Below are 22,529 nucleotides of genomic sequence, written 5' to 3' on the forward strand. Positions count from 1 at the left end.
AGATTCCATGTTGATAAAGAACAATTTAAGTTGCCTCCACTATTATCACAGAGAATGCTGTCCAAGTTCCTGCAAGTGGGAGTGGATGTGAACGAGGAGAGACGTCAGCTTGTCAATGGGGCGGCTGGACACATGTAGAAACAATCTGATGATCAGCTAGAAGTGATTACACACTCACCTAAATGCTAAGGTCAGGAGGACTAACAACCACAACGTCAAGAAAAAAGAAGTCTCATAGTGTTACAGATTTAAAAAATGATTTAAAAAAATGAGAAAGGTCTGGTGTATTGAACATTCTGGAAGTCCCCAAAATTTCATCACTAGAAATTCACCCTAGAGAAATAAAGACATATGTACACAAATACATATATGCATATGTATAAATAAATATTGAGTGTCCATAGCAGCTTTATTCACAACAGTAACAAAAGGAAAAGCAGAAACAGAGAAGGTGTGCACCACTAGGAAAAGAGAAAAACAAACTCACGTATTCATACAATATTCAGCAATAAAAATGAATAAACAGTGATACACATAATACAAACAAATCTCAGGATCATTATGCCAATTAATTTAATCCAGGATACAAAAAAAAAAAATCCCAACAGTGGTTTGCCTGAGGGACAGGTGTGGCGAGGATGGACTGGGACCGGTAGCAGGAAGCTCTGGAATGATTTCAATGTTCTAAATTTTGAAGAGTTTAGATCACTCATTTTCAAAAATAGAAAATTTAGCCAGGCGTGGTGGTGCACGCCTTTAATCCCAGCACTCAGGAGGCAGAGGTAGGAGGATTGCTGTGAGTTGAAAGCTACCCTGAGACTACATGGTGAGTTCCAGGTCAGCCTGAGCTAGAGTGAGACCCTACCTTGAAAATCCAAAAAAAGAAAATTTATAACATTTGTGCATTTTATTGCATGTAAGTATTAAATAAAAAAACATAATAAGTTTATGACATGCATGCTAGTGTGTAAGGGGGAAGTATATTGACATTTCCAACTTATCTTGAAATGCACTGAAAAGCTAGATAAGTAGTCAAATAATAGAACTTAGGCGGTTGGTGTTTGGTTACTCACAATAAAATTAGTTTAACCTTACTGTATGTTTAAAATTTTCCCAAAGAAATGGTGGAGAAAGGTCCTCAGTTGGTCCTATCCTTCTATTATAAGACCTTTGCCTGAAATAAATTATTCTTAATTTTTTTTGTGTCTTTTTTTATTTTATTTATTTGAGAGCGACAAACATAAGAGAGAAAGACAGATAGAAGGAGAGAGAATGGGCGCGCCAGGGCTTCCAGCCTCTGCAAACGAACTCCAGACACGTGCACCCCTTGTGCATCTGGCTAACGTGGGACCTGGGGAACCGAGCCTCAAACCGGGGTCCTTAGGCTTCACAGGCAAGCGCTTAACCGCTAAACCATCTCTCCAGCCCTAAATTATTCTTTAGATGAGCAATTCTATAGCAACAAGGGGACTAGAAATTAGCCCTTAAATTTCCCCTAGGATTCTAAAACAATGTACATAAACATTGGCAAGAAAGAGAAGAAAATGTAAAAATCATTCATCATTTTGGTTTGTGATAAGGTCCTGCTATGGTTATGGATGGCCTGGTACTCGCTAAGTAGTCCAGGCTAGCCTTGAACTCATGGCGATGCTCTTGCCTCAGCAATGAAAACTGACTAGAAGCCAAATTACAGTAAGAGTGGTTATTGCCTCTGTCATTTACTGGCACTACAAACAAAATGAGCACCGTTTCTGAAGGACTTCTAATTACTGAATGAAGAGTCATCTTTCCTGCCAATTTATATGTGAGTTGTTTTATTCAAAGTATAGGCAAAATTTGGATACTCAATTATCACAAAAAACAAACCCACTTGCTAGCAACTGGGGCTTTAGTAAGAGTGCTTTCTTAGCATACATGAGGCTCTGGGTTCCATTTTCAGCACTGGGACTGGGGGTAGGATGATGACAGAAAACAAAAACCATCCTGTACTTACTAAACACTTCTTTATGCCCTCAATATTGTACTTGCCAGTATGTTACATATGAGAATTTTGGAGAAAACTTAGCATAAGTTTGTCAACTAATTCTAGATGTGTTCCCCGTGTCTATACTTTTCAGTTGTGGGAACTTGGGCAAATTCAATAAACTTCACCTTCTTTGTACAAAGCAGGAAGTAATGATCACTTATATATACCTCATATAGTTAAATTCAATATGGAGTCAGATGACCTATTTTGCATGTGTCACAATCCCTGGCAGAAAATAAGATAGCTGGGTGTGATGGCTCACACCTGATCCAAACACTGGGGAAGATGGAACAGGAGGACTGACAAGTTCGAGACCAGTCTAGGACTATCAGAGAGAAATCTTGACTCAAAAATCTAAACCAAAACCACAAACACATACATATACATATACTTATCTATTTTTTAAAAATGTATATGCATCAAATGTTCAATAGATGGAAAACTATGAAGTATTGTAAACTTATTTAAACAGAACAATATTATCTCATGTGTTAGATGAATAGTAATTGTGACAGAATTTGTCTTCCTCCCAAAATTACAACTAATAACTATAGTTTGTTACATTTCCCTGAGAATACAGAAATTTGATCATCAAATGTACCTCTTTTCACCTTAACATTTATACTTGCTACGATGCTACTCTGTTTCACCTGGCCTTGCATTAAATATTCAGAAATATTGAACATAATAACGAGACCATACCTCTCAAGTAGGTGAATACATGGCTAGAGTAATTAAACCAGTCAAATGGAAAAGGGAGTTAAGACAGGACAGAAGGATATTAACCATCACTCCCTATTATGAACCCCAAGAGGATAGCAGTCTTTTTTTTTGTTGTTTGTTTTTTGTTTTTGTTTTTCGAGGTAGGGTCTCACTCTAGCCCAGGCTGACCTGTTATTCCCTATGTAGTCTCAGGGTGGCCTTGAACCCACGCTGATCCTCCTACCTCTACCTCCCGAGTGCTGGCATTAAAGGTGTATGCCACCACACCTAGTCTTAATTTTAAGGGTGGCGGGGCTAGAGTAAGCAGCTGCATGACATGGAAAGCACACACCTTTTGGCAGAGCATATAGCATGGCCTCTTGTTCCATTTATTTATTTACTTCCTTTATTTATTTCACCGTACTGGGAATTAAACCTAGGGCGTCATACATGCTGGCCAACCATCGTTCCACTGACCTATATTCCCAGCCTGTCTCTTGCTACTTGTGGCATCACATTTTTTTTTTTCTATCTTCATGATCTTTTTGGCGTGTTTTTACCTATCAACCTTTCCATGGACAACCATGCTGTTTATATTCCCATGTACAACTGGACCACACTAAGTACTTGAAGCTTATCCTTTCTCCTCTTCCCCACCAGGTCCATTTTCTGACTGGCTCATGTGGGATTTAGATCCTGCTCTAGTTGGAGTTTGGCAGTGGTAACACATTATAGAACAATCTCCCCACCACCTTATTAAGAAAGGATCATACTCTAGTTCAGGGTGGCCTACAACTCACTATGTAACCCAAGCTAACATGAAACTCATGGCAGTCTTCCTGTTTCAGCCTTTCAATTCCTAGGACTACAGGTGTGAGCCACCATGCTTGGCTCACATTAACTTCCTTCAGTCACTTCATATCCAGCTCATCCCCTTCCTCCACCAAAAAAAAAAAAAAAAAAAAAGCAGCCCAGGTATCTCAGATATTTCTCAAATATCTTTCTGGATAATGAATTCCTTTCTACCATTTTACTTCTCTCCACAAGACAATGACTTAAAGGAGAAACACAATAACCACCTTTAAAAAAATGTCTGCCAATGGGTTGGAAGATGGCTCAGAGGTTTAAGGCACTTGCTTGCAAAGCTTGTTGGCTCAGGTTCAATTCCCCAGCACCCATGGAAAGTTGTTGCGGCAAAAGGCTGTCTCAGAAGATGGAGCATTCACCTCTCAGCTGTCCTCTGGCCCCCACGTGTGTGCAGTAGCATATGTGCTTACATACAAGCAAAAATAAATAAACAAAAATATCTGCAAAATCTTACAATACTCTATTCTGAAGTGTTCTTGAAATGAAGAGAAATGTTCTGTTACCCAGTATGACCTCTCTTCTGGAGTCCACACAGCATTGCAATACTTCTTTTCTCTGGTACTGTTACATAGGGAATTGAACCTGGGTTAACAGACTTTGCAAGCAGAGCCTTTAATGGCTGAACCCACCCCCAGCCCCTTAATGGATATGTTTTTCAAGATGTATGTTTGTTAGGTAGAGTGGTTGAGATACAACTAGCATTTAATTGACAGGTGGGTAGTGTACTGTTCAGCTGTTTTTGTGATCCTATTAAGGTCTCTAAAATGCCCTGAAAGCTTCAAGAATATGTAAATAGTACTATAAATTAATTATATATAAAACAAGAAGGAAAATTTCAATTAGAAAGTATGAGAGCATTAGAATTTAATATATAATTCTATATCTTGTCCATGAAGCAATCATTTCTCCTTTCCCAGATGGCTATTGCAGATAAAATCAGACTCAGAAGAGTTAATTTTTAGCCCACATATATTTTACTATGTTAGTTAGTACATGCATCCATAGTCTGGAAACCGAAAATACTCTAAAACCCAAACCTTTTTGAGCACTGACATTAGATACCGTAAGTGGAAAATTCTGCACCTTCCATTGTCAGGACCACCTAGAACCACCTGTGAGGGACTACCTGGATTGGGCTCAAGGTGGGGAGACCTGTCTAACTGTGGGAGACAGTCCATGGGCTGGGTCCTGGACTATATACAAACGAGAGTGCCGGCCGAGTACCAGTATCCACCACTCTGCTCCATCCCTAACCTGCTAGACTGACTATCATCAGTTCCTGCCTCCATACCTTCTGTGCCATGATGGACTGTAACCAGCAACTAAAAGCTAAAATAAACCTTTCTTTCCTAAAACTGATTTTTGTCAGGTCTGTCTTGGGAACAAAGACTTGATTAAGAAGAAAACTGGTACCAAAAAGTGGGGTATTTGCTGTGGTAAACCTGATCATGTGGTTCCTCTTTTTTAAAAAAAATTTTTTTTTTTTTTCGAAGTAGGGTCTCACTCTAGCCCAGGCTGACCTGGAATTCACTATGCAGTCTCAGGGTGGCATCGAACTCACGGTGAGCCTCCTACCTCTGCCTCCCGAGTGCTGGGATTAAAGGTGTGCGCCACCATACCCGGCTTTTAAAAAAAAATTTATTCACTTGAGAGAGAATGGGCACACCAGGGCCTCTAGCCACTGCAAATGAACTCCAGACGCATGTACCACCATGTGCATCCTGAGAAATTGAACCTGGGTCCTCAGGCTTTGCGGGCAACTGCCTTAACCACTAAGCCATCTCTCTAGCCTGTGGCTCATCTTTTAGAACTGGTTTGTGGGAACAATGTTAAAGGAAGGACTTGGAACTTACTGAGACAATGGAACACAGTCAAAATATAGGCATACTTAAAACATTGCATAAAACTAGCTTCAGGCTATGTATATAAGATGTATATTAAATATAAAATAATTTCACATTTACATTCAGGTCCCACCCCCAAATCTTACTATGTATGCACAAACATCTTAAATTTTGGGGAAAAATAGTCTGAAATCTATAACACTTTCGGTCCTAAGCATTTTTGGTAAGAGATACTCAAGTATTTTTTTTTTTTTTCTGTTCACCAAAGATGGTTTTAGGCTTGTTTTTTCTTTTAGTATTCTAGGCCCAGCTACTAATTATTTGATTTTTAGACTAGCCAAAACCTTTCTTTGTAGTTCTGTTGATTATATAATAAGCTTGAAATCTATTTGTAAATTTTCAAGGGCAGAATTGAACAGAACTTATGTCACTAGCTAATGGCTTTTTACTACAAATCTTGTCAGTTAAAATTCCACACTTTAAACCTGCATCAACCAATGATTTTTACTATTTTTTTTTAAGATAAGATCTCACTCTAGCCTGGGCTCTAGCCTCTGACTTGGAACTTGGAACTCACTCTGTAGTTCCCAGTTGTCTTTAGCTCATGGTGATCCTACTACCTCTGCCTCCTGAGTGCTGGGATTAAAGGCATGTGCCACCATGCCTGGCTGTTACTGCTTTTTATAATTTTTTTTTTTAATGTGGTTCTTTAAAACAAAATATTGGACTGGAGAGATGGCTTAGTTGTTAAGCGCTTGCCTGTAAAGCCTAAGAATCCCAGTTCGAGGCTCAATTCCCTAGGACCCACATTAGCCAGTTGCACATGTCTGGAGTTCATTTGCAGTGCCTGGAGGCCCTGGCACGCCCATTCTCTCTCTCTCTTTCTCTCTCTGTGACTCTCAAATAAAATATAAACAAACAACAAAAAATCCCAAGATATCATGTAGTTCAAGTTGCCTTCACTGGCCTTGAACTCCTGATCCTCCTGCCTGTACCATGTCCAGCTCTTGCTCTTGTCTGCTTTGTTTTGAAAGTGTCCTGTTATATAGCTCTGGCTGGCCTAGGACATGCTATGTAGCCCAGCCTAACCTCAACTCACAGCAATCTTCCTGCTTCAGCCTCCTGATGCTAGTATATTAGGCATGAGACATTGGGCCTGGTTTTTCTTTTCCTCTTTTTAAATATTTTCTTTATTTATTTTGGGGGGGCAGACAAGAGAAAGTGAGTATGGGTGCACCAGGGCCTCCTGTCATTGTAAACAAGCCCCCAAGGCATGTACCACTCTGTACATTGGACTTTACACAAGCACCGTGGAACTGAACCCAGGCCATCAAGTATTCAAGCAAGCACTTTTAACCACTAAGCCATCTCCCCAGTCCCTGGTTTTTCAAGTTATTTTTCTGAAGCAGAATCAGAAAGATGAGGTGAACATATGGGTTACAGGCAACTGGATTTCACAAATCAGAAGCATAAAGGGACAATTTCTCCCTAGATTAGGTTGCCTTTATTTAACATTCTAAAAAGTGAGTATTGGAGTTAAAATGGAATATTTACATCTGTTATAACAAAGAAGGAAAAAACACTCCCTTCATAAATAAGGGAGCCCAGATGCTCTTTTGGCTCTGCAGGCCATTCCCACCACAAAGAGCCTCTCCCAGGAGTCTCCTGACTCTGCTGTATGGAGCTGACCTGGTACAGGTCACGGGAGAGTTTATGTTGCACATACTGCCGAAATCAAACAGGTTCAGTAAGTAAATACAATGGTAAACAAGAATAGTTTTAGATATTGGAGTGAAATAGGATACATATCAGAAAAGAACCTTTTTACATTTTTCTATAATAGGAACACAAGTACTCAATGAGAACATCAAGTAAATAGAATAAGACCATGGGAGAAAGAATAATGTGGGAACTGGAACTCATTCCTGATATTATATAGAAATATAAAACATTTACGCATTTATGATTTTTTTAAAGAGTCCATGATGACAAATTTTGGCTTAAAAGTATGATTTCACATAATATATGTCATTTCTTACCCTTAAGCAGGGTTTTGGTATAGAGGATATAGTATTTCTTTATCTTATTATTACTATTTTTTTTTTTTTTTTGAGCAAGGTCTCATGCAGACCAGGTTGTAGCCAACATTGGCCTTGAACTCCTGATCCTCCTGCCTCCACCCCTGAAGTGCTAGGACTTCTGGTGTGTACCACCACACTGGCTTTTATCTAGTATTTTTATTTTTGTCTCTCTCCTAGTCTTATCAAGCAAAACTCCATACTATCTTTTAAAATCATGTTAAATATCTCTGTATCAACAACTACCTCCTAAATAACCAGGACTAACCTAGCCTATGTTCCTCAGTACTTTGTACTGATATTAGCACCTTGCTAAAAGCTACAGAACACCAGACCTGTTAGGACAGCATCCTAAAACACTTCATATAGAATGAAGTCCTCATCACCTTTTATGGCAAGAGTTTAATCTAGTCATTTGAAGTTACCATAAAACCTTTTCTGGAGAATACTCCAGAATGGGACGTGCAGATAAAAGGAGTCCCGGAATGATATGCCCATGAACTGCCCTCTAAACACTTATGTTTATGTCCACATATACTGCTGCTCTCACTCTTGGTTGGAGCAGCTTCTCTTTTCAGATGGTGGCGACCACTGGGATGACTCATAACTCACCACAGTACTGAGAAGTAACAGTGGAGTGTTCAGCACTAAATAACATCCTACCCTCCAAGGCTCAGGGACCTTTGCGGAAGAGGTGGTAGAAAGAATGTAAGAGCCAAAGGAAGGGGAGGAGTGCTTGCAATACTGTTATCCAGACACAAGTGGCCTAGATATTCACAACCTCACAGTGGCTGATGCTACCTACATAAGACCAACTTAATAGGAGGGGGAAAATGATGCCATCAAAATATAAAAGAGAACAGTTAGAAGAAGGGATTCAGTGGAAGAGGGGAAAGGAGGATGGTGAAAGGGGATTATGATTATGTTTTATTGTTTATGGAAGTTGTCAATAAAAAGTTTTTTTGAAAGTTAAAAAGAGGAGTACCGGATATAGCTGGAAGTCTAAAGTTAAATTATCTCACTCTTTAGCCACTTCTTTTTAGGATGTCTTCTTCTCCAGGGTCACATACCATCTGGTAAACATAGCAGCTGAAGACCCTGTTGGGTTTCTGTTCTATGTGGAGCACCAAGTCTCTGTCAAAGTAGACTTCATGGCTGTATGTCTGCAACAAAAACACAGTTATATGGAATCCTCTGCACAGAACCATACTCACTGATGTGTCACTAAAATGTTACAGAACTGCGGGCGTGGTGGCGCACGCCTTTAATCCCAGCACTTGGGAGGGAGAGGTGGGAGGACTGCCATGAGTTCGAGGCCACCCTGAGACTACAGGGTGAATTCCAGGTCAGCCTGGGTTAAAGTGAAACCCTACCTTGAAAAACCAAAAAAAAAAAAAAAAAAAAAGTCATAGAGCCAATGCTAGGGATCCTCGCATATACACAGCAAGGCAAAAGAAGTGCAATTATTTTTCATTCTTTGTGTATAAGCAGATTCCTAATGAAAAAAGCACTACAGAAAATACAGAGAATGAGCCTGGCATGGTAGCACACGCCTTGAATCCCAGCACTTGGGAGAGGCAGAGGTAGGAGGATCACCATGAGTTCAAGGCCACCCTGAGACTACATAGTGAATTCCAGGTCAGCCTAGATTAGAGTAAAACTCTACCTTGAAAAACAAAAAGAAAAGAAAATATGGAGAATGAAAATACCTCCGGACTAGGAGCTGAACACCTGGAGCCTACTGTCAGCCATGCTGCTACCTACCTCAGCACATGGCCACATGCACGTTGTTCTGCCTCTCCCGGTCCTCACTGATGAAACAGCCCTTGACAGAATGACTGCTAGTTTTTGTAACTTCTATCTTCCATAATAGTTGGAAGAGCAGATATTTCTGAACAATAGAAATCCAACCCACTTAGATATGGCTTTTATGATTCTTTTTTGTATGTGCTTATGTGCATGCACGTGTATGTGGAGGCCACAGGACAACCTTAGGTCTTATTTCTCAGGCTCTATCCACCTTCTGTTTTGAGACAGGACTCTCTCAGTGGCCAGAATGGAGACAGGCTAAACTAGCCCATCAGTAAGTCCCTGGGATGCACTGGTCTCTTCCTCTTCAGAGTTGGGATTACAAACTGCTACACCTGACCTTAAACAATCAAAACCAACCAACAAAAACCCACATGCATTCTGGGGATTAGACTCAAGTCCTCATGCTTGTACAGCGAGCACTTCACTGACTGAGCCATCTTCCCAATCCCATGGTTTCCATTAAAGAATTGTGGAGATAATTACATTTTACTTTTATGTTTTTGGTTTTCTTTTCTGGCAGAGAGAGAGAGGGAGGGAGAGAGAGAGAGAGACAGACAGACAGACAGAGAGAATGAGAATTGGCATGCCAGGGCCTCTAGCCACCGTAATTGAACTCCACACGCATGTGTCACCTTGTGCATCTGGCTTACATGGGTTCTGGGGAGTTGAACTGGGGTCCTTAGGCTTCACAGGCAAGTGCCTTAATGGCTAAGCCATCTGTCCAGCCCTGAAACATGCTATTTTTTTAAAAAAAAATAAAATAGGGGGCTGGAGAGATGGCTTAGTGGATAAGTGCTTGCCTGTGAAGCCAAAGGACCTCGGTTCTAGGCTCAGTTCCCCAGGACCCATGTAAGCCATATGTACACACGGTGGAGGAGGGGCATGTGTCTGGAGTTCATCTGCAGTGGCTGGAGGCCCTGGCATGCCCATTCTCTATCTGTCTATCTGCCTCCATCTGTCTGTCACTCTCAAATAAATAAATAAATAAATAAATATATTAAATATATATGGCTTGAGGGATGGCTTAACAGTTAAGGCACATTCCTACAAAGCCTAAGGACCCAGGTTCAATTCCCCAGTGCCCACGTAAGCCAGATGTACAAAGTGGTGCATGTGACTAGAGTTTGTCTGCAGTGGCTAGAGGCCTTGGCATACCCATTCTCTCTATCTGCCTCTTTCTCTCTTAAATAAATAAAAATAAATAAATAAAACTCACATGTCTTAAGCAAGCATATACAGTTTTATCTAAAGGCCATGGGCCTACTACAGTGGAGGGGAGGAAGGCTTAGGAAGTGCTGGTTTTGTCTTTCATTCGGCTGCTGGTACAGGTGCACCTGGACTGATGTGGGCACGATCTAATCAGCAGCACCCATAAGAAACCCACGGAGTCTACGCACCACATCCCACGATTCTACTAGGGGAATGCTCTTCAGTAAAGTTCCGTATTCATTGCAGTGGAAATCCAGGTGAGCCTTTCCTTCAGCATCGATCTGAGTGACAGCCACTACGGAGAGCAAGTCCAGTTCATCTTCATAGTCCACAATTTTGAAAGTCTTGGGGCAGAGGAGACAGCAGTCAAATCCCACTAATGAGTTAGAACCACTCCTACAGAGATAGCTTAATTATTCTATTACCTACAAAAATATGGCAAAAGGAGCTGGGTGTGGTGGCACATGCCTTTAACCCCAGCACTCGGGAGGCAGAGGTAGGAGGATCACTGTGAGTTCGAGGCCACCCTGAGACTCCATAGTGAATTCCAGGTCAGCCTGGGCTAGAGTGAAAGCTACCTCAAAAAATAAAAAACAGCTGGGTGTGCTGGTACTGAAGACTTTTCTTTACCCGCTGCACAATCTCTCCAGGCCAAGCTGAAGACTTTTCTATTAAGAGATTCCCCAGGAACTGGAGAGATTCTCATTCTCATCAACTCCCCCCTCTCAAGTAAATAAACAAGTAAAATATATATGTTTTAGATTTTCAAGGTAGGGTCTCGCCCTAGCCCAGGTTGACCTGGAATTCACTATTTAGTCTCAGGGTGATCTTGAACTCACAGCGATCTTCCTACCTCTGCCTCCCAAGTGCTGGGATTAAAGGCGTGAGCCACCACACCCGGCTTTAAAATAATTTTTTTTTTAAAGAAAAGATTTCCCTTAGAAAATGCACATGTCAACAAAATAGTAAGCTAATAATGTTAAATTATTTTTGCTATGTGAAGTGTTCTGCAAACAAAATTTTGTGAATAATTCCAATAAAAAAAAGAGACAGTAGTAGGGCTGTTCTGGTTGAAATAAGACACACCTCACTTTCCTGCTTGTAGGAAACCCCTCAGTCCCAATCTTTAGGCCAGGGCCCTGGAATTCTAATGCGAAAGGCACTCTTTGAGCGGACACTGGCTGAAAGTAGTACCTCTTGTTCTGGGTCATCATCCAGAAGGCTGGAGCTTCTTTTTACCACCCGTCCAGACGCTGTAACTGTGAATAAGTTTTCATTCTACCATATATGGAGAAACAAAAATAAAACAAGCTGCATTATATGTAGTCAAAGGCAAACTATATTAACAAAATTTGTAAAACTAGCCAGCTCCTCTTCAACATGCATAATTCTTTCCTTGACTAAGAAAATTCTGATCAGATTTCTAATACTTTCATTTTTCCATTCTTCAAGATGGGGTCTCATTCTACGCTAGGCTGATTTGGAACTCACTCTGTAGTCCCAGGCTGGCTTCAAACTCAGATATTCTCCTACCTCTGCCTCCCAAGTGCTGGGATTAAAGGCGTGCACCACCACACCTGGCTTGATTCTTTAGTTAGTAAAGATAATCTGTATTAGTAAGGGCTTCAAATAGATGAAATTAATAGTCATTGATTTGCTGTTTTATTCCCCTTGTGTCCTTTGCCTCAGTATACAGGAAATAAAAAGACAGATCTGTTTTTAGAAATTTCTCTCCTCAGCATTTTCTTCATGGCCTTAATTTATAGTCATATATCCCAACTAGTTCTAAGTTTACACAACTATTTGGACTCAAAGATTGATAATCAATGAAAAACTTAAGAGAAATCCAGAAAGGAAACAAAAATAAGCAAAAGATAAATTCTCCCTCAAAAATCTTATACATACATGGGACTGACACTAGATACTCATGTGGACAAAATAAATACTTTTATAGGGCTGTGTTTAGCCATATCAAAAGGCAAACATAGGTACATATTATAATCTTATACAGATAATTATAGAGAAAGATTTAAAAAATATTTCTGACTTACTCTGTTTTCCCTCTTGGCAAAAATGACAAAGTCTTCACAGATCTGATGCTGAGAACTATTATTTTCTACCTCACATAGCTTCAAAACTCTAAAAAAGAAAAAAGAATTCTAAGACTCTTAAGACCTTAAAACACCATAAAGTGCCAATGTTGAGCTGAAATGAAACTCAATAAATGAAAATTACAGCAACAGTACTAAGCTTTCCTCTCATGATTAGTCTCTGATTACTAAACATCAATCAAGTTTTAAACTCAGATTTTGTTAAACAGAACAACATAGTAATGTGGCAACAGGTAGCACTGAAATGAGTCATGAAGGAGGCTGTTCAGTCCACACTGGCTGAGTGGAAGTCACTCTACAGAACCATATCTCTTCTATCCTGTACCAGGTCTTGAGTGTTTCACACTTAACAGTGGCATTAAAGTAGATAATTGGACTGTTATTTATGTAGAATGAAATAGCTAAGAATACTTAAGAGTTAACCATAAGAGAAAATGGATCGGCAATTAAAGCATAAACTAACAGTTTCCACGATAGAGTAACATTTAAAACCTGTGATAATACTGTTTCCTTAGGATTATGTTCAAAGATTTGGATTTACTGGGTGCAAATGGTCTCATGGATTAAACTTATTAAACAGGAGGAAAAAATACAATAATTCACTTACCATGCACAAGATCTATTCCTATTATTAATACACTTCAAAGGTACAATGCTCTCAAAGCTCAAAGTTTCACATATGTGCAACGAGAAAAGCAGCCAGAAACAGTGACTATGGCCAAGGATTGCTAGATACCTCAGAGAGTTGCTAGACAAGTAAGTCAGATAATGTTTTAAGTAACTCAATTAGCAGTAGGGAGAGGGCTCAATAGTTAAAGGCACTTGCTCATCATGAGTTTGATCTTCAGTGTCCATGTAAACCTGGATGCAAAGTGGTGCACATTTTATAATCCCAACACACCTATGGCAACAAGAGACAGAGCCAGGAGAAGCCAGCACGAGCAGCAGCAAGAGAGACCTTGTCTTAAAAACAAGGTGGAAGGAGAGGAGAAACACCCCAACTTTTTTTACTTCTCTCTTTTTTTTTCAAGGTAGGGTCTCACACTAGTCCAGGCTGACCTGGAATTCACTATGTAGTCTCAGGGAGGCCTTGAACTCATGGTGATCCTCCTACCTCTGCCTCCAGAGTGCTGGGATTAAAGGCGTGCGCCACCATGCCCGGCTCCCAGATTGTTTTTCTGTATCTGCATGTGCCATAGCATGTGCATACCCATACACAAATACATCATACAAAAATAAATTTTTTAAAAGAAAAAAATTAAATCACTAGATTAGTTATCGAATTAGTGCTAGCATTTAAAAGAGCTTATCTTTTAGAACCTGGCAAAAGAAGCCTCCTTCCTGTTGGCTAGCTGTCAGGATGCTAAAAAGACCTACGTAGGCTGTTGGGGGAGAAAAGTCATCAAAGGTCTTAACCAGCACTATGTACCTGACAAGTTTTATCGCTGGAGAGCCAGGTCAACCATACCAACTGGTATACTGGTGGTATGTCTTTTATGGGGGAAACCAGCTGCTCTCTGATTGGAATGAAGGTCCACTCCACAGGGAATTCCTCCCTGGGACTGAAAACCTAATCAACAGCTTATGCTAGGAAGGTCATAAGCCCTGTGTGGGGACGGGGGGACTATTACTGTTGTCTGATTAAATGGATATGTTATGCCCACCAAACTGTCCTCTAAGTACTTCTCTTTATACCCATTCTTTAATGCTACTCTCACTTTTGGTTAGAGAAACTTCTCTTTGCAGATACCAGTGACCTCTGGGATGACTCAAAAGTCACCAATGTGCTGCGAAGAAATGACACTGGCGTGTTCAGCACTAAATGAGACATCTCTCTCATACCCTCCAAGGCTAAAACGAATGTAAGAGCTAAAAGATGGGGAGGAATGCTTTGCAATACTGTCTTTCAGACAGAGCATGGCCATGGTACTCAGAACCTCACCGCGGCTGATTCTATCTACACAGATCTGCATAACAGGACGTAAACATGATCATGAAAATAGAAGAGAGACTAGTAGGAAAGAAGAAAAGATTTAGTGGAGGTGGAATCGAGAGAAGGAAAAGAGGGTGTGGGGAGGGGACTATGATCATGTTATATTGCTCATACATATGAAGGTTGTCAACAAAAGGTTCTTTATGGACCTTATTTTCTTCTCGCCTCCTTTCTTCTTTGCTGAGGACAACCATCACTCAGCACATGAAAGGCTTCTGAGACAAGACAGTCAAGAAGAGGGAAGGAGGGTGTTGGTGCAGCCAAAGCAAACACTGCACGCAAGGCGAGGTCAACACTGGAGAAGAGTATGCCTTTACTAAGGCCATTGTTTACAACGAAGACCATCATCAACCCCCCTCCCATACTAAGGATTGAATCTAGGGCCTTACACATGCCAGGCAAGTGTGGTAATACTAACTTACATCTTAGCTCTTTTTTTACTTTTGAGACAGGGTCTTGGTAATTTGTCCAGGGTGGTCTTGGACACACACCAAACCAAGCAGGCCTTGCAGTGACAATCCTCTTGCCTCAGTGTCCTGAGGAACTGGGATTATAGGTTTGCACTACAAGTCCAACCACTTTCTTTCTAATTAATCCTAGAAAATTGAGATCTAGTCAGGAATAGTTATACACACCCATAATCTTAGCTCTCAGGAGGTAAAGATAGGAAGATTATGAGTTCAAGACTTGTCTGAGCTACAAAGAGTTCTAGCCAGAAGAGCTGCACATCATGACCCCAAGACTCTATCTCAAAACAATCAGAACAACAATAATAAACTGGAGGGAGGCAATCTGTAATTCCTTTTCATTCATATGTCATTTGTCAAGAAATGTGCATGTGACATTTAGAAACAGTAATGATGAAGCTAAAAGAGTATAGTTTTTCTAGCTGTCTCTCTTAGGAGGCACTCACAACAAGTTCATTATTCATATAGTTACAATAGTTTGCAGACAAAAGAAAAGATGTCAATAAGTGCTACCAAATCTTTTTCTTTCTTTCTTTTTCTTTTTCTTTTTTGGTTTTTAAAGGTAGGGTCTCACTCTGGTCCAGGCTGATCTGAAATTAACTATGTAGTCTCAGGGTGGCCTTGAACTCATGGTGATCCTCCTACCTTGGCCTCCCAAGTGCTGGGATTAAAGGTATGTGCCACCACAACCGCCCGGCAAACCTTTTAATTTTCAAGAGCTCATAAGATTACTCACTTGACTTGATTTGGGCCAACATGTATTATTCTTCCAGAAGCATCAGGATGGAAATAGATCCAGTCAGATTCTAGAGAGCAACACTTCATCTCTTGGATCCCATTTTTTGCCTGAAGTTGAAAATAATTTATGACAAAAATCAAAGTAAAACCAAATAATCCTTCAAATCTAAAACCAAGGATGTTATTAGTAAGTCAAAGGCATATGAAAGAGAAAATACTGACCAGTTGAAATGAGATGTGAGGTCTGAATTAGACATTCAAACTTGAGAAACTCAAAACACTGAAATTCAAATTATTCTGTGCCCTGCATTATACCTCACAAATAATAATCTAAGTTACCATATCTTATACTCATTCTTGTGTTAGAGACTACAGGAAATGCTTTATGGTCACTATTGCATTTGATCTTGATAACACTCAAAGTAGATATTAAACCCATTTTATGGCTAAGGATACCAACACACAAAGGACAAATCATTTGCCTGATGATTTGAACCTATTACACAGCAGATCTGACTCCAAAGTCCGTGGCCTTTCCATAATTAAGCACACACAGTTCCCTAACTTCCTCTTCTCATTCCCACTCCCAACCACCTATCAAGCAGGAGAGTGCATAGCACACACATGAACACTAGCCAAACCTGCAGTCTGTGACACAGGTCACATCTTCTCTTTGGCCAAGTCAAATATTAAACTATGATATCTGAGGAAATGGTCTAATACTTTTACATTTACGACAAGGGAAGAGACGTACTTCACTGTGTATTTAGACATTCAAACAGAAAACAAAATGGTACACTATGCACACACACACGTTTTACCTTACACACAGGCACACTAGCCTAGATGCACAACTTCATTAACTTCATCCAAGTTGTCACCTTCTGGATTTGACAGCTTATGACTGTGCTTAAATACAGCTTGTTAAAATTGCTGGGACAGGGGTATGTGGGGTCTGCTGATAGACCACTTATTTACGAAGGTGTGTGTACTATCAGTTCTTACATAAGAAGAGTGTGTCCTAAATGTGCAGAATGTGAGCTGTGCAGGATTTGAATGGATACAAAATTAGGTCAAGCAGAGATTGTAACAAGTGCTGGTGGATAAGGGATGTCCTGGTTGGGAGGAGAACAATCCAACTAAGACTGGCCATGACCGGATACTGTTCTTAGAAGGTCCTTTACACATATTATAAAAGATGGCTGGAGACATAGCTTAGCAGCTAAGGCACTTGCCTGTGAAGCCTAAGGACACAGGTTAGATTCCCAGAACCCACGTAAACTAGATGCACAAGGTGGTGCATGTATCTGGAGTTCGTTTGCCATGCCCATTCTCTCTTTCTCTCTCTCTCTTCTCTAATAAATAATAAAAAATATTTTTTTAAAAAGAAAATATTATAAAAGAATCACTGGGATGGGCCAAATAGGAGCTGTCACATGTGACAATAAAATGAGAAAATGCAAGACAAAAATGTTCATACAAAAGAGTACCAGAAGACTCTAGACACAGTGTACCCAATGACCATGACATCCAGGGAAGAAGACAAATGGATTCAAAACCGTGCTCACCCTTAAACTAGTGAAAGGTGACCCTTGACTCTAAAAGCCATTGGAGCCTACATGACTGACTGTGTAAGGTCCTGGAAGAGATAAGTGTGGAACAAACTGGATCTACCTCAAAAAACACCAAGTTTGGGGCTGAAGATATAGCTAAGTTAGCAGACTGCTTGCCTGACATGCATGGGGCCCTGGGGTTGACTGTCAGTAGCACATGAACTGGGTGTGGTTGCACATGTCTGTAATACTAGCACACTTATGAGGTGGAGGCAGAATGATCCGAAAAATTCGAGGACATTCCTGTCTACATAGAAAGTTCTAGGGTAGCCTGAACTAGAAGAGTTACTGCCTCAGAGCTGGAGAGATGGCTTAGTGATTAAGGTGCTTGCCTGCAAAGCCTAAGGACTCAGGTTTGATTCCTCAGTACCCACATAAAGCAGATGCACAAGGTAGCACATGCATCTAGATTTCATTTGCAGTAACTACAGGCCCTGGCATGCCCATTTCCTCCCCCCCCCAAATATAAATCAAGAAAATATTTAAAATGTTAAAAAAAAAAAAAAAGAGCCAGGCATGGTGGCACATGTCTTTAATTCCAGCACCTTGGAGACAGAGGTAGGAGGACCACTGTGAGGACAATCTGAGGCTACATAGTAAGTTCCAGGTCAGCCTAGGCTAGAGTGAAACCCTACCTTGGAAAAAAACAAACAAACAAAGGTCAGAAAAAGAGATATTCAAGCTGGGCATGGTGACACATGCCTTTTATCCCAGCACTTGGGAGGCACAGAGACATAGGTAGGAGGGTTGCTGAGAGTTCAAGGCCACCTGAGACTACATAGTGAGTTCCAGGTCAGCCTGGGCTAGAGTGAGACCCTACCTCAAAAACAAAAAAAAAAACAAAAAAAAAAAAAAAGAAAGAGAGACAGAGATTGTCTCAAAACAAGCACATTTATCTGACTTATCAAGAAGACTCAGGAATAAGCTAAATTAAATCAGCAATGCAAAGCAAAGGGGGAACCCACCCACTTCTGCACATCCTTACACTTAGTCACTGTGCTTGAATGCACTGTCTTACTTACAGCCATGTTTGCTTACTTTGGATCACGTAAACAACTCAAAGGAAGAAAATGTATCTCCAGCCACGTCTGGTTTATGGCAGACCCTCAATAAATGATTAAGTGAATAATCAAAGGCTAAGATTTTGAAAGACAATGAGCTCACAGGTAAAATTCTCTACTGAATATTCTACGGACCATTACTTTTTGTCTGGTTGTAAGTAAGTCGAGAACACTCTCTGGGGGCCTACACTGTGGCCACAGCCCCCCCCCCCAACCCTGGCCCTGCTCTGGGATGCGTACGGCAGGCAGCCAGGTCGAAGCCCAGTCAGCACAACGTTCCACAGCAGCTGCCCAGGAAGCCTGAACATTCTCCACCAACAATCCCAAGGCGAAGCTTGTGAGGTGCTTTCCATGGGCTCCTGCTAGAAGACTGTCATGAACAAGGGTCTCTAGCCAGGTGTAGTCACACACACATACAATCCCAGCATTTAGCAGATAAGAGGCAGGATGATCAGGAGTTCAAGGCCAACCTGAGCTACCTAAGTCCCAACCTCAAGAAAAAAAAAAAAAAAAAAGGGAGTAGGAGGAGAAGAAAAATAATCCTTGATGTTCTAAGAATTTTTAATGTTAATATTTTTACACTCCAGGTAACACAACTGAGTGTTTCCTATCTTCTATGTACTCGTCTATATTTTATTCAAAAATTACCAAAAGGGATGAATTTAAAAAAGTACTTCTTTTAAAAAAAAAAGGAAAAAAAGGAATTATTAGGTATATAGAGCTATGAGAGGGGTCAAGAAGGCAAATCTGTAATACAAATTTACTACCGAAAAGTTTGAATACTCATGATTTACCAAGGCATTGTCTTTCAGGGCACAAATATGAAAAATCCCCTTATGTTTCTTCTTATTAGGTGTGATGATGTAGTGCCATGGATGGCCTCCGATCTGAAATGCATTCTCCAGGGATGAGACTTCAAAGAGCAGCGGCGGCAAGTCTGCAGAGATGAGCAAGAGGGGTTTATTAGCGTCTCATTTCCGGTGGCCTCACACCTTCATTAACTGAGTTCAACCATTCTTTGCATGTACCTTTTATGAAGTCCCTCTAGTGAAAAGTCCTACGTCAAAGGAAGTAAAATGCAATCAGGAAGGAGGCTCATTGCTAAGAGAAGAGAAAGCTAGTAGGAAACAAAATTAGGCTATGAGTCAACTTTCTAGGCATCTGCTTTTGGAGTATGTGTGCCCTGCATGTGAGCAAACATGAAAGGTGGACAAAAGGTACTTACAACTGAGGGACAAAGAGACAAAGTATACTTAATAAAAATAGCTTGGGGCTGGAGCAATAGCTTAGTGTTCAAGGCACTTGCCTGCAAAGCCAAAGGACCCAGGTTTGATTCCCCAGGACCCACGTAAGCCAGATGCACAAGGGGGCACATGTGTCTGGGGTTCCTTTGCAGTGGTTGAAGACCCTGGTACACCCATTCTGTCTGTCTCTCTCTCTCTCTCTCTCTGTTCTTTCTCTCCTAAATAAATAAAATATTTTTTAAAAAACAACAGCTTTACTTATTAGAATATCTGCTATATATAAGACTCTAGGTTAGATACAATGTCTAATTCCCTTAACAATCATACCAGATAGTTAGACCTAATAAATCTTTCAAATATGAGATCTTCCATATCATAGGCTAGCAGGTTTACACCGCAAACTTTACAAGATTTGTCTTGTGTAAGACTTTTCATGTAGAAGCAACATTAGTCAGAATGGATGCAACCAATTAGGACAGGGTCTGTCACGATGGCGGCTTTATTAAAGGGTAGCCACCACTATTAGTATTATCATCAAACGAGTTAATTTTAAGGTGGTTCAGACATATCCACCCAGTCTCTTTTGGGGAAAGACATCAAAGAAAAAATTGTTGGTGCTTTTTAGTCTTCCCTTTGATCACAATTCTAAGTGCAGCATAACAGACTACTCTTAAATGTGCCAGGGGAAGGGACTGCAGCCTGAGATCACAATTACTGTTGGTGGCCATACGTTAGATGGCTAAACTATAAGCCTCTGATTTGCCCCTCTAACTTGAGAATTTTTGGTTTATAAAGCCACTGCTACTTAAAAAAATTTTTTATTTATTTAATTGAGAATGGGGCAGATAGAGACAGAAAAAGAAAGGGAAAGAGAGAATGGGCACGCCAGGACCCCTAGCCCACTGCAAATGAACTCCAGATGCATGCATCACCTTATGTATCTGGCTTACATGAGACCTGGGGAATTGAACCTGGGTCCTTTGGCTTTGCAGGCAAGTGCCTTTACTGCTAAGCCATCTCTCCAGCCCTGTTTTTTTTTTAATTTAAATTTTTATTTATTTATTTATTAGTTAAGAGGCAGATAAACTGTAATGTTCTTTTGCAAATAAGATGATTATCCCAATTCTATGTCTTTGTAAAATACATTGTTTAGCAGTTCTAATTTTAGAGCTCTCTCAGTCAATAAAATAAGTATTAGCTCGGGAACTTTGTGTATCATGGACATGCCCCACAACTAAATGTTAAGAGGTAATACCACTGGAATTAGGTGAATGGTAGCTGACCTTCCTTCAATGGTGCCAAGTGACCTGTGTACAGTCTCTAGATTGTTGTGAGTCTTAGGACTATGTTCACAGACAATCCTAAAAAAGAAAAAAAAAAATGGAATGGAAAAGAATTGTAGCAAAATGTTTGAAAAATAGAAGCTTCTCCTTTTCATGTTTGATGCAACTGCCTTCTAAACGGAAAAGCCCTCTGCCTACCTGTTAACCCTTTTACACAATGTCATTTAAGCTTTCATCTGCATTACTGTTGACTTATAGCTGAGGAGTCACTTAGGTTTTCTTTTCTTTCCTTTTTGTTTTTTTCAAGGCAGGGTCTTGCTCCAGTCCAGGCTGACCTAGAATTCATTATGGAGTCTCAGGCTGGCCTCAAACTCAGCAATCCTCCCACCTCTGCCTCCCAAGTGCTGGAAGTGAAGGTGTGTGCCACCACGCCCGGGTCACTTAGTTTTTCTTTATAAGATTGCCATCAATGTGCATGACTTTATGTTTTTCAGAAAAGGGTGTTGGGATGCAAGTAAGAAAACAACAAAATCAAGTTTTTCACTGTAAAAAAAAAACCAAACAACAAAAACTGAGGCACAGTATATAGTCCAGGCTGGCCTCAAATTTACAGTCCTCCTGCCTTAGCTTCCTAAATGCTGGGATTATAGACATGCCCTACTATGCCCAGAGTAGGATCATCCCTGTTCTCTTTATAATCACAGAAAATTAGAAACACTCAAAATGTAAAAGTAGGCCAGTGGTCAGATAAATTTTAGTTTGTTCAAAACAGGTGACATGTAAGTCAATATCTTTTGGAAAAAAAAAAAGCAAAACATTTTTAAGCCAGGCATAGTGGCCCGTGCCTTTAATCCCAGCATTTGGGAGGCAGAGGTTGGAGGATTACTGTAAATTCAAGAGAACCTTGGGAGTCAGGGTGAATTCCAGGTCAGCCTGGTCTAGGGTGAGACCCTACTTCAAAAAATATAGATAAAAAAAAAATTTGCTTTTAATTTATGTGAGAGTGTGTGTGTAACAGGTTTGCCAAGACCTCTTGCTGCTGCAAATGAACTCCAGATGCACAGGCCAGCATGCATCTGTTTTTATGTGGTTACTGGGGAACTGAAACTGGGCAAGCAAGCACCTTGAATGGCTGAGCCATCTCTCCAGCTCATAAGTGAGACTCTTAATAATTCAACGATATACATACAGAGCCACTTTTTGACATAGGTAATATAATTATTACATTTATGAAGCCTCAGAAGCTGTTAATGAAAACTTCTTTTCCCTGCATCTCTTTAGTAGTAATTACCATGTACCGAGTTTGTGTGCTCTTCTCATTCCGTACATGGCAAGAAGATACAAATGAGGACTTTTGTATCTTTTTATTTATTTAAGTTTTTGGTTTTTCGAGGTAGGGTCTCACTCTAGCCCAGGCCGATCTGGAATTCACTATGTAGTCTCAGGGTGGCCTTGAACTCACGGCGATCCTCCTGCCTCTG

At 40.5% G+C, this 22,529-nt stretch overlaps 1 protein-coding gene across 4 annotated transcripts in view; it reads right to left on the bottom strand.

Annotated features, from left to right (window-relative positions):
• Nucleotides 1–8,431: 8,431 nt before the first annotated feature.
• Nucleotides 8,432–22,529, bottom strand: part of Dcaf17 (DDB1 and CUL4 associated factor 17) — a 42,025-nt gene continuing 27,927 nt past the window's right edge. For 3 of the 4 annotated variants that reach the window (XM_045147908.1, XM_045147909.1, XM_004660355.2), the window contains 6 exons: nucleotides 19,316–19,458; nucleotides 15,846–15,955; nucleotides 12,590–12,677; nucleotides 11,733–11,816; nucleotides 10,727–10,882; nucleotides 8,432–8,680 (listed from right to left, as the gene is read on the bottom strand). In XM_045147908.1, the coding sequence (XP_045003843.1) occupies nucleotides 8,543–8,680; nucleotides 10,727–10,882; nucleotides 11,733–11,816; nucleotides 12,590–12,677; nucleotides 15,846–15,955; nucleotides 19,316–19,458 (719 nt within the window). In that variant the 3' untranslated portion in view covers nucleotides 8,432–8,542. Of the gene's footprint in view, nucleotides 8,681–10,726; nucleotides 10,883–11,732; nucleotides 11,817–12,589; nucleotides 12,678–15,845; nucleotides 15,956–19,315; nucleotides 19,459–22,529 lie in introns of those variants that run through there. The other variant, XR_006636817.1, reaches the window with a different exon arrangement.

Source organism: Jaculus jaculus, chromosome 4, assembly GCF_020740685.1.
Source record: "Jaculus jaculus isolate mJacJac1 chromosome 4, mJacJac1.mat.Y.cur, whole genome shotgun sequence".
NCBI classification, from domain to species: domain Eukaryota; kingdom Metazoa; phylum Chordata; class Mammalia; order Rodentia; family Dipodidae; genus Jaculus; species Jaculus jaculus.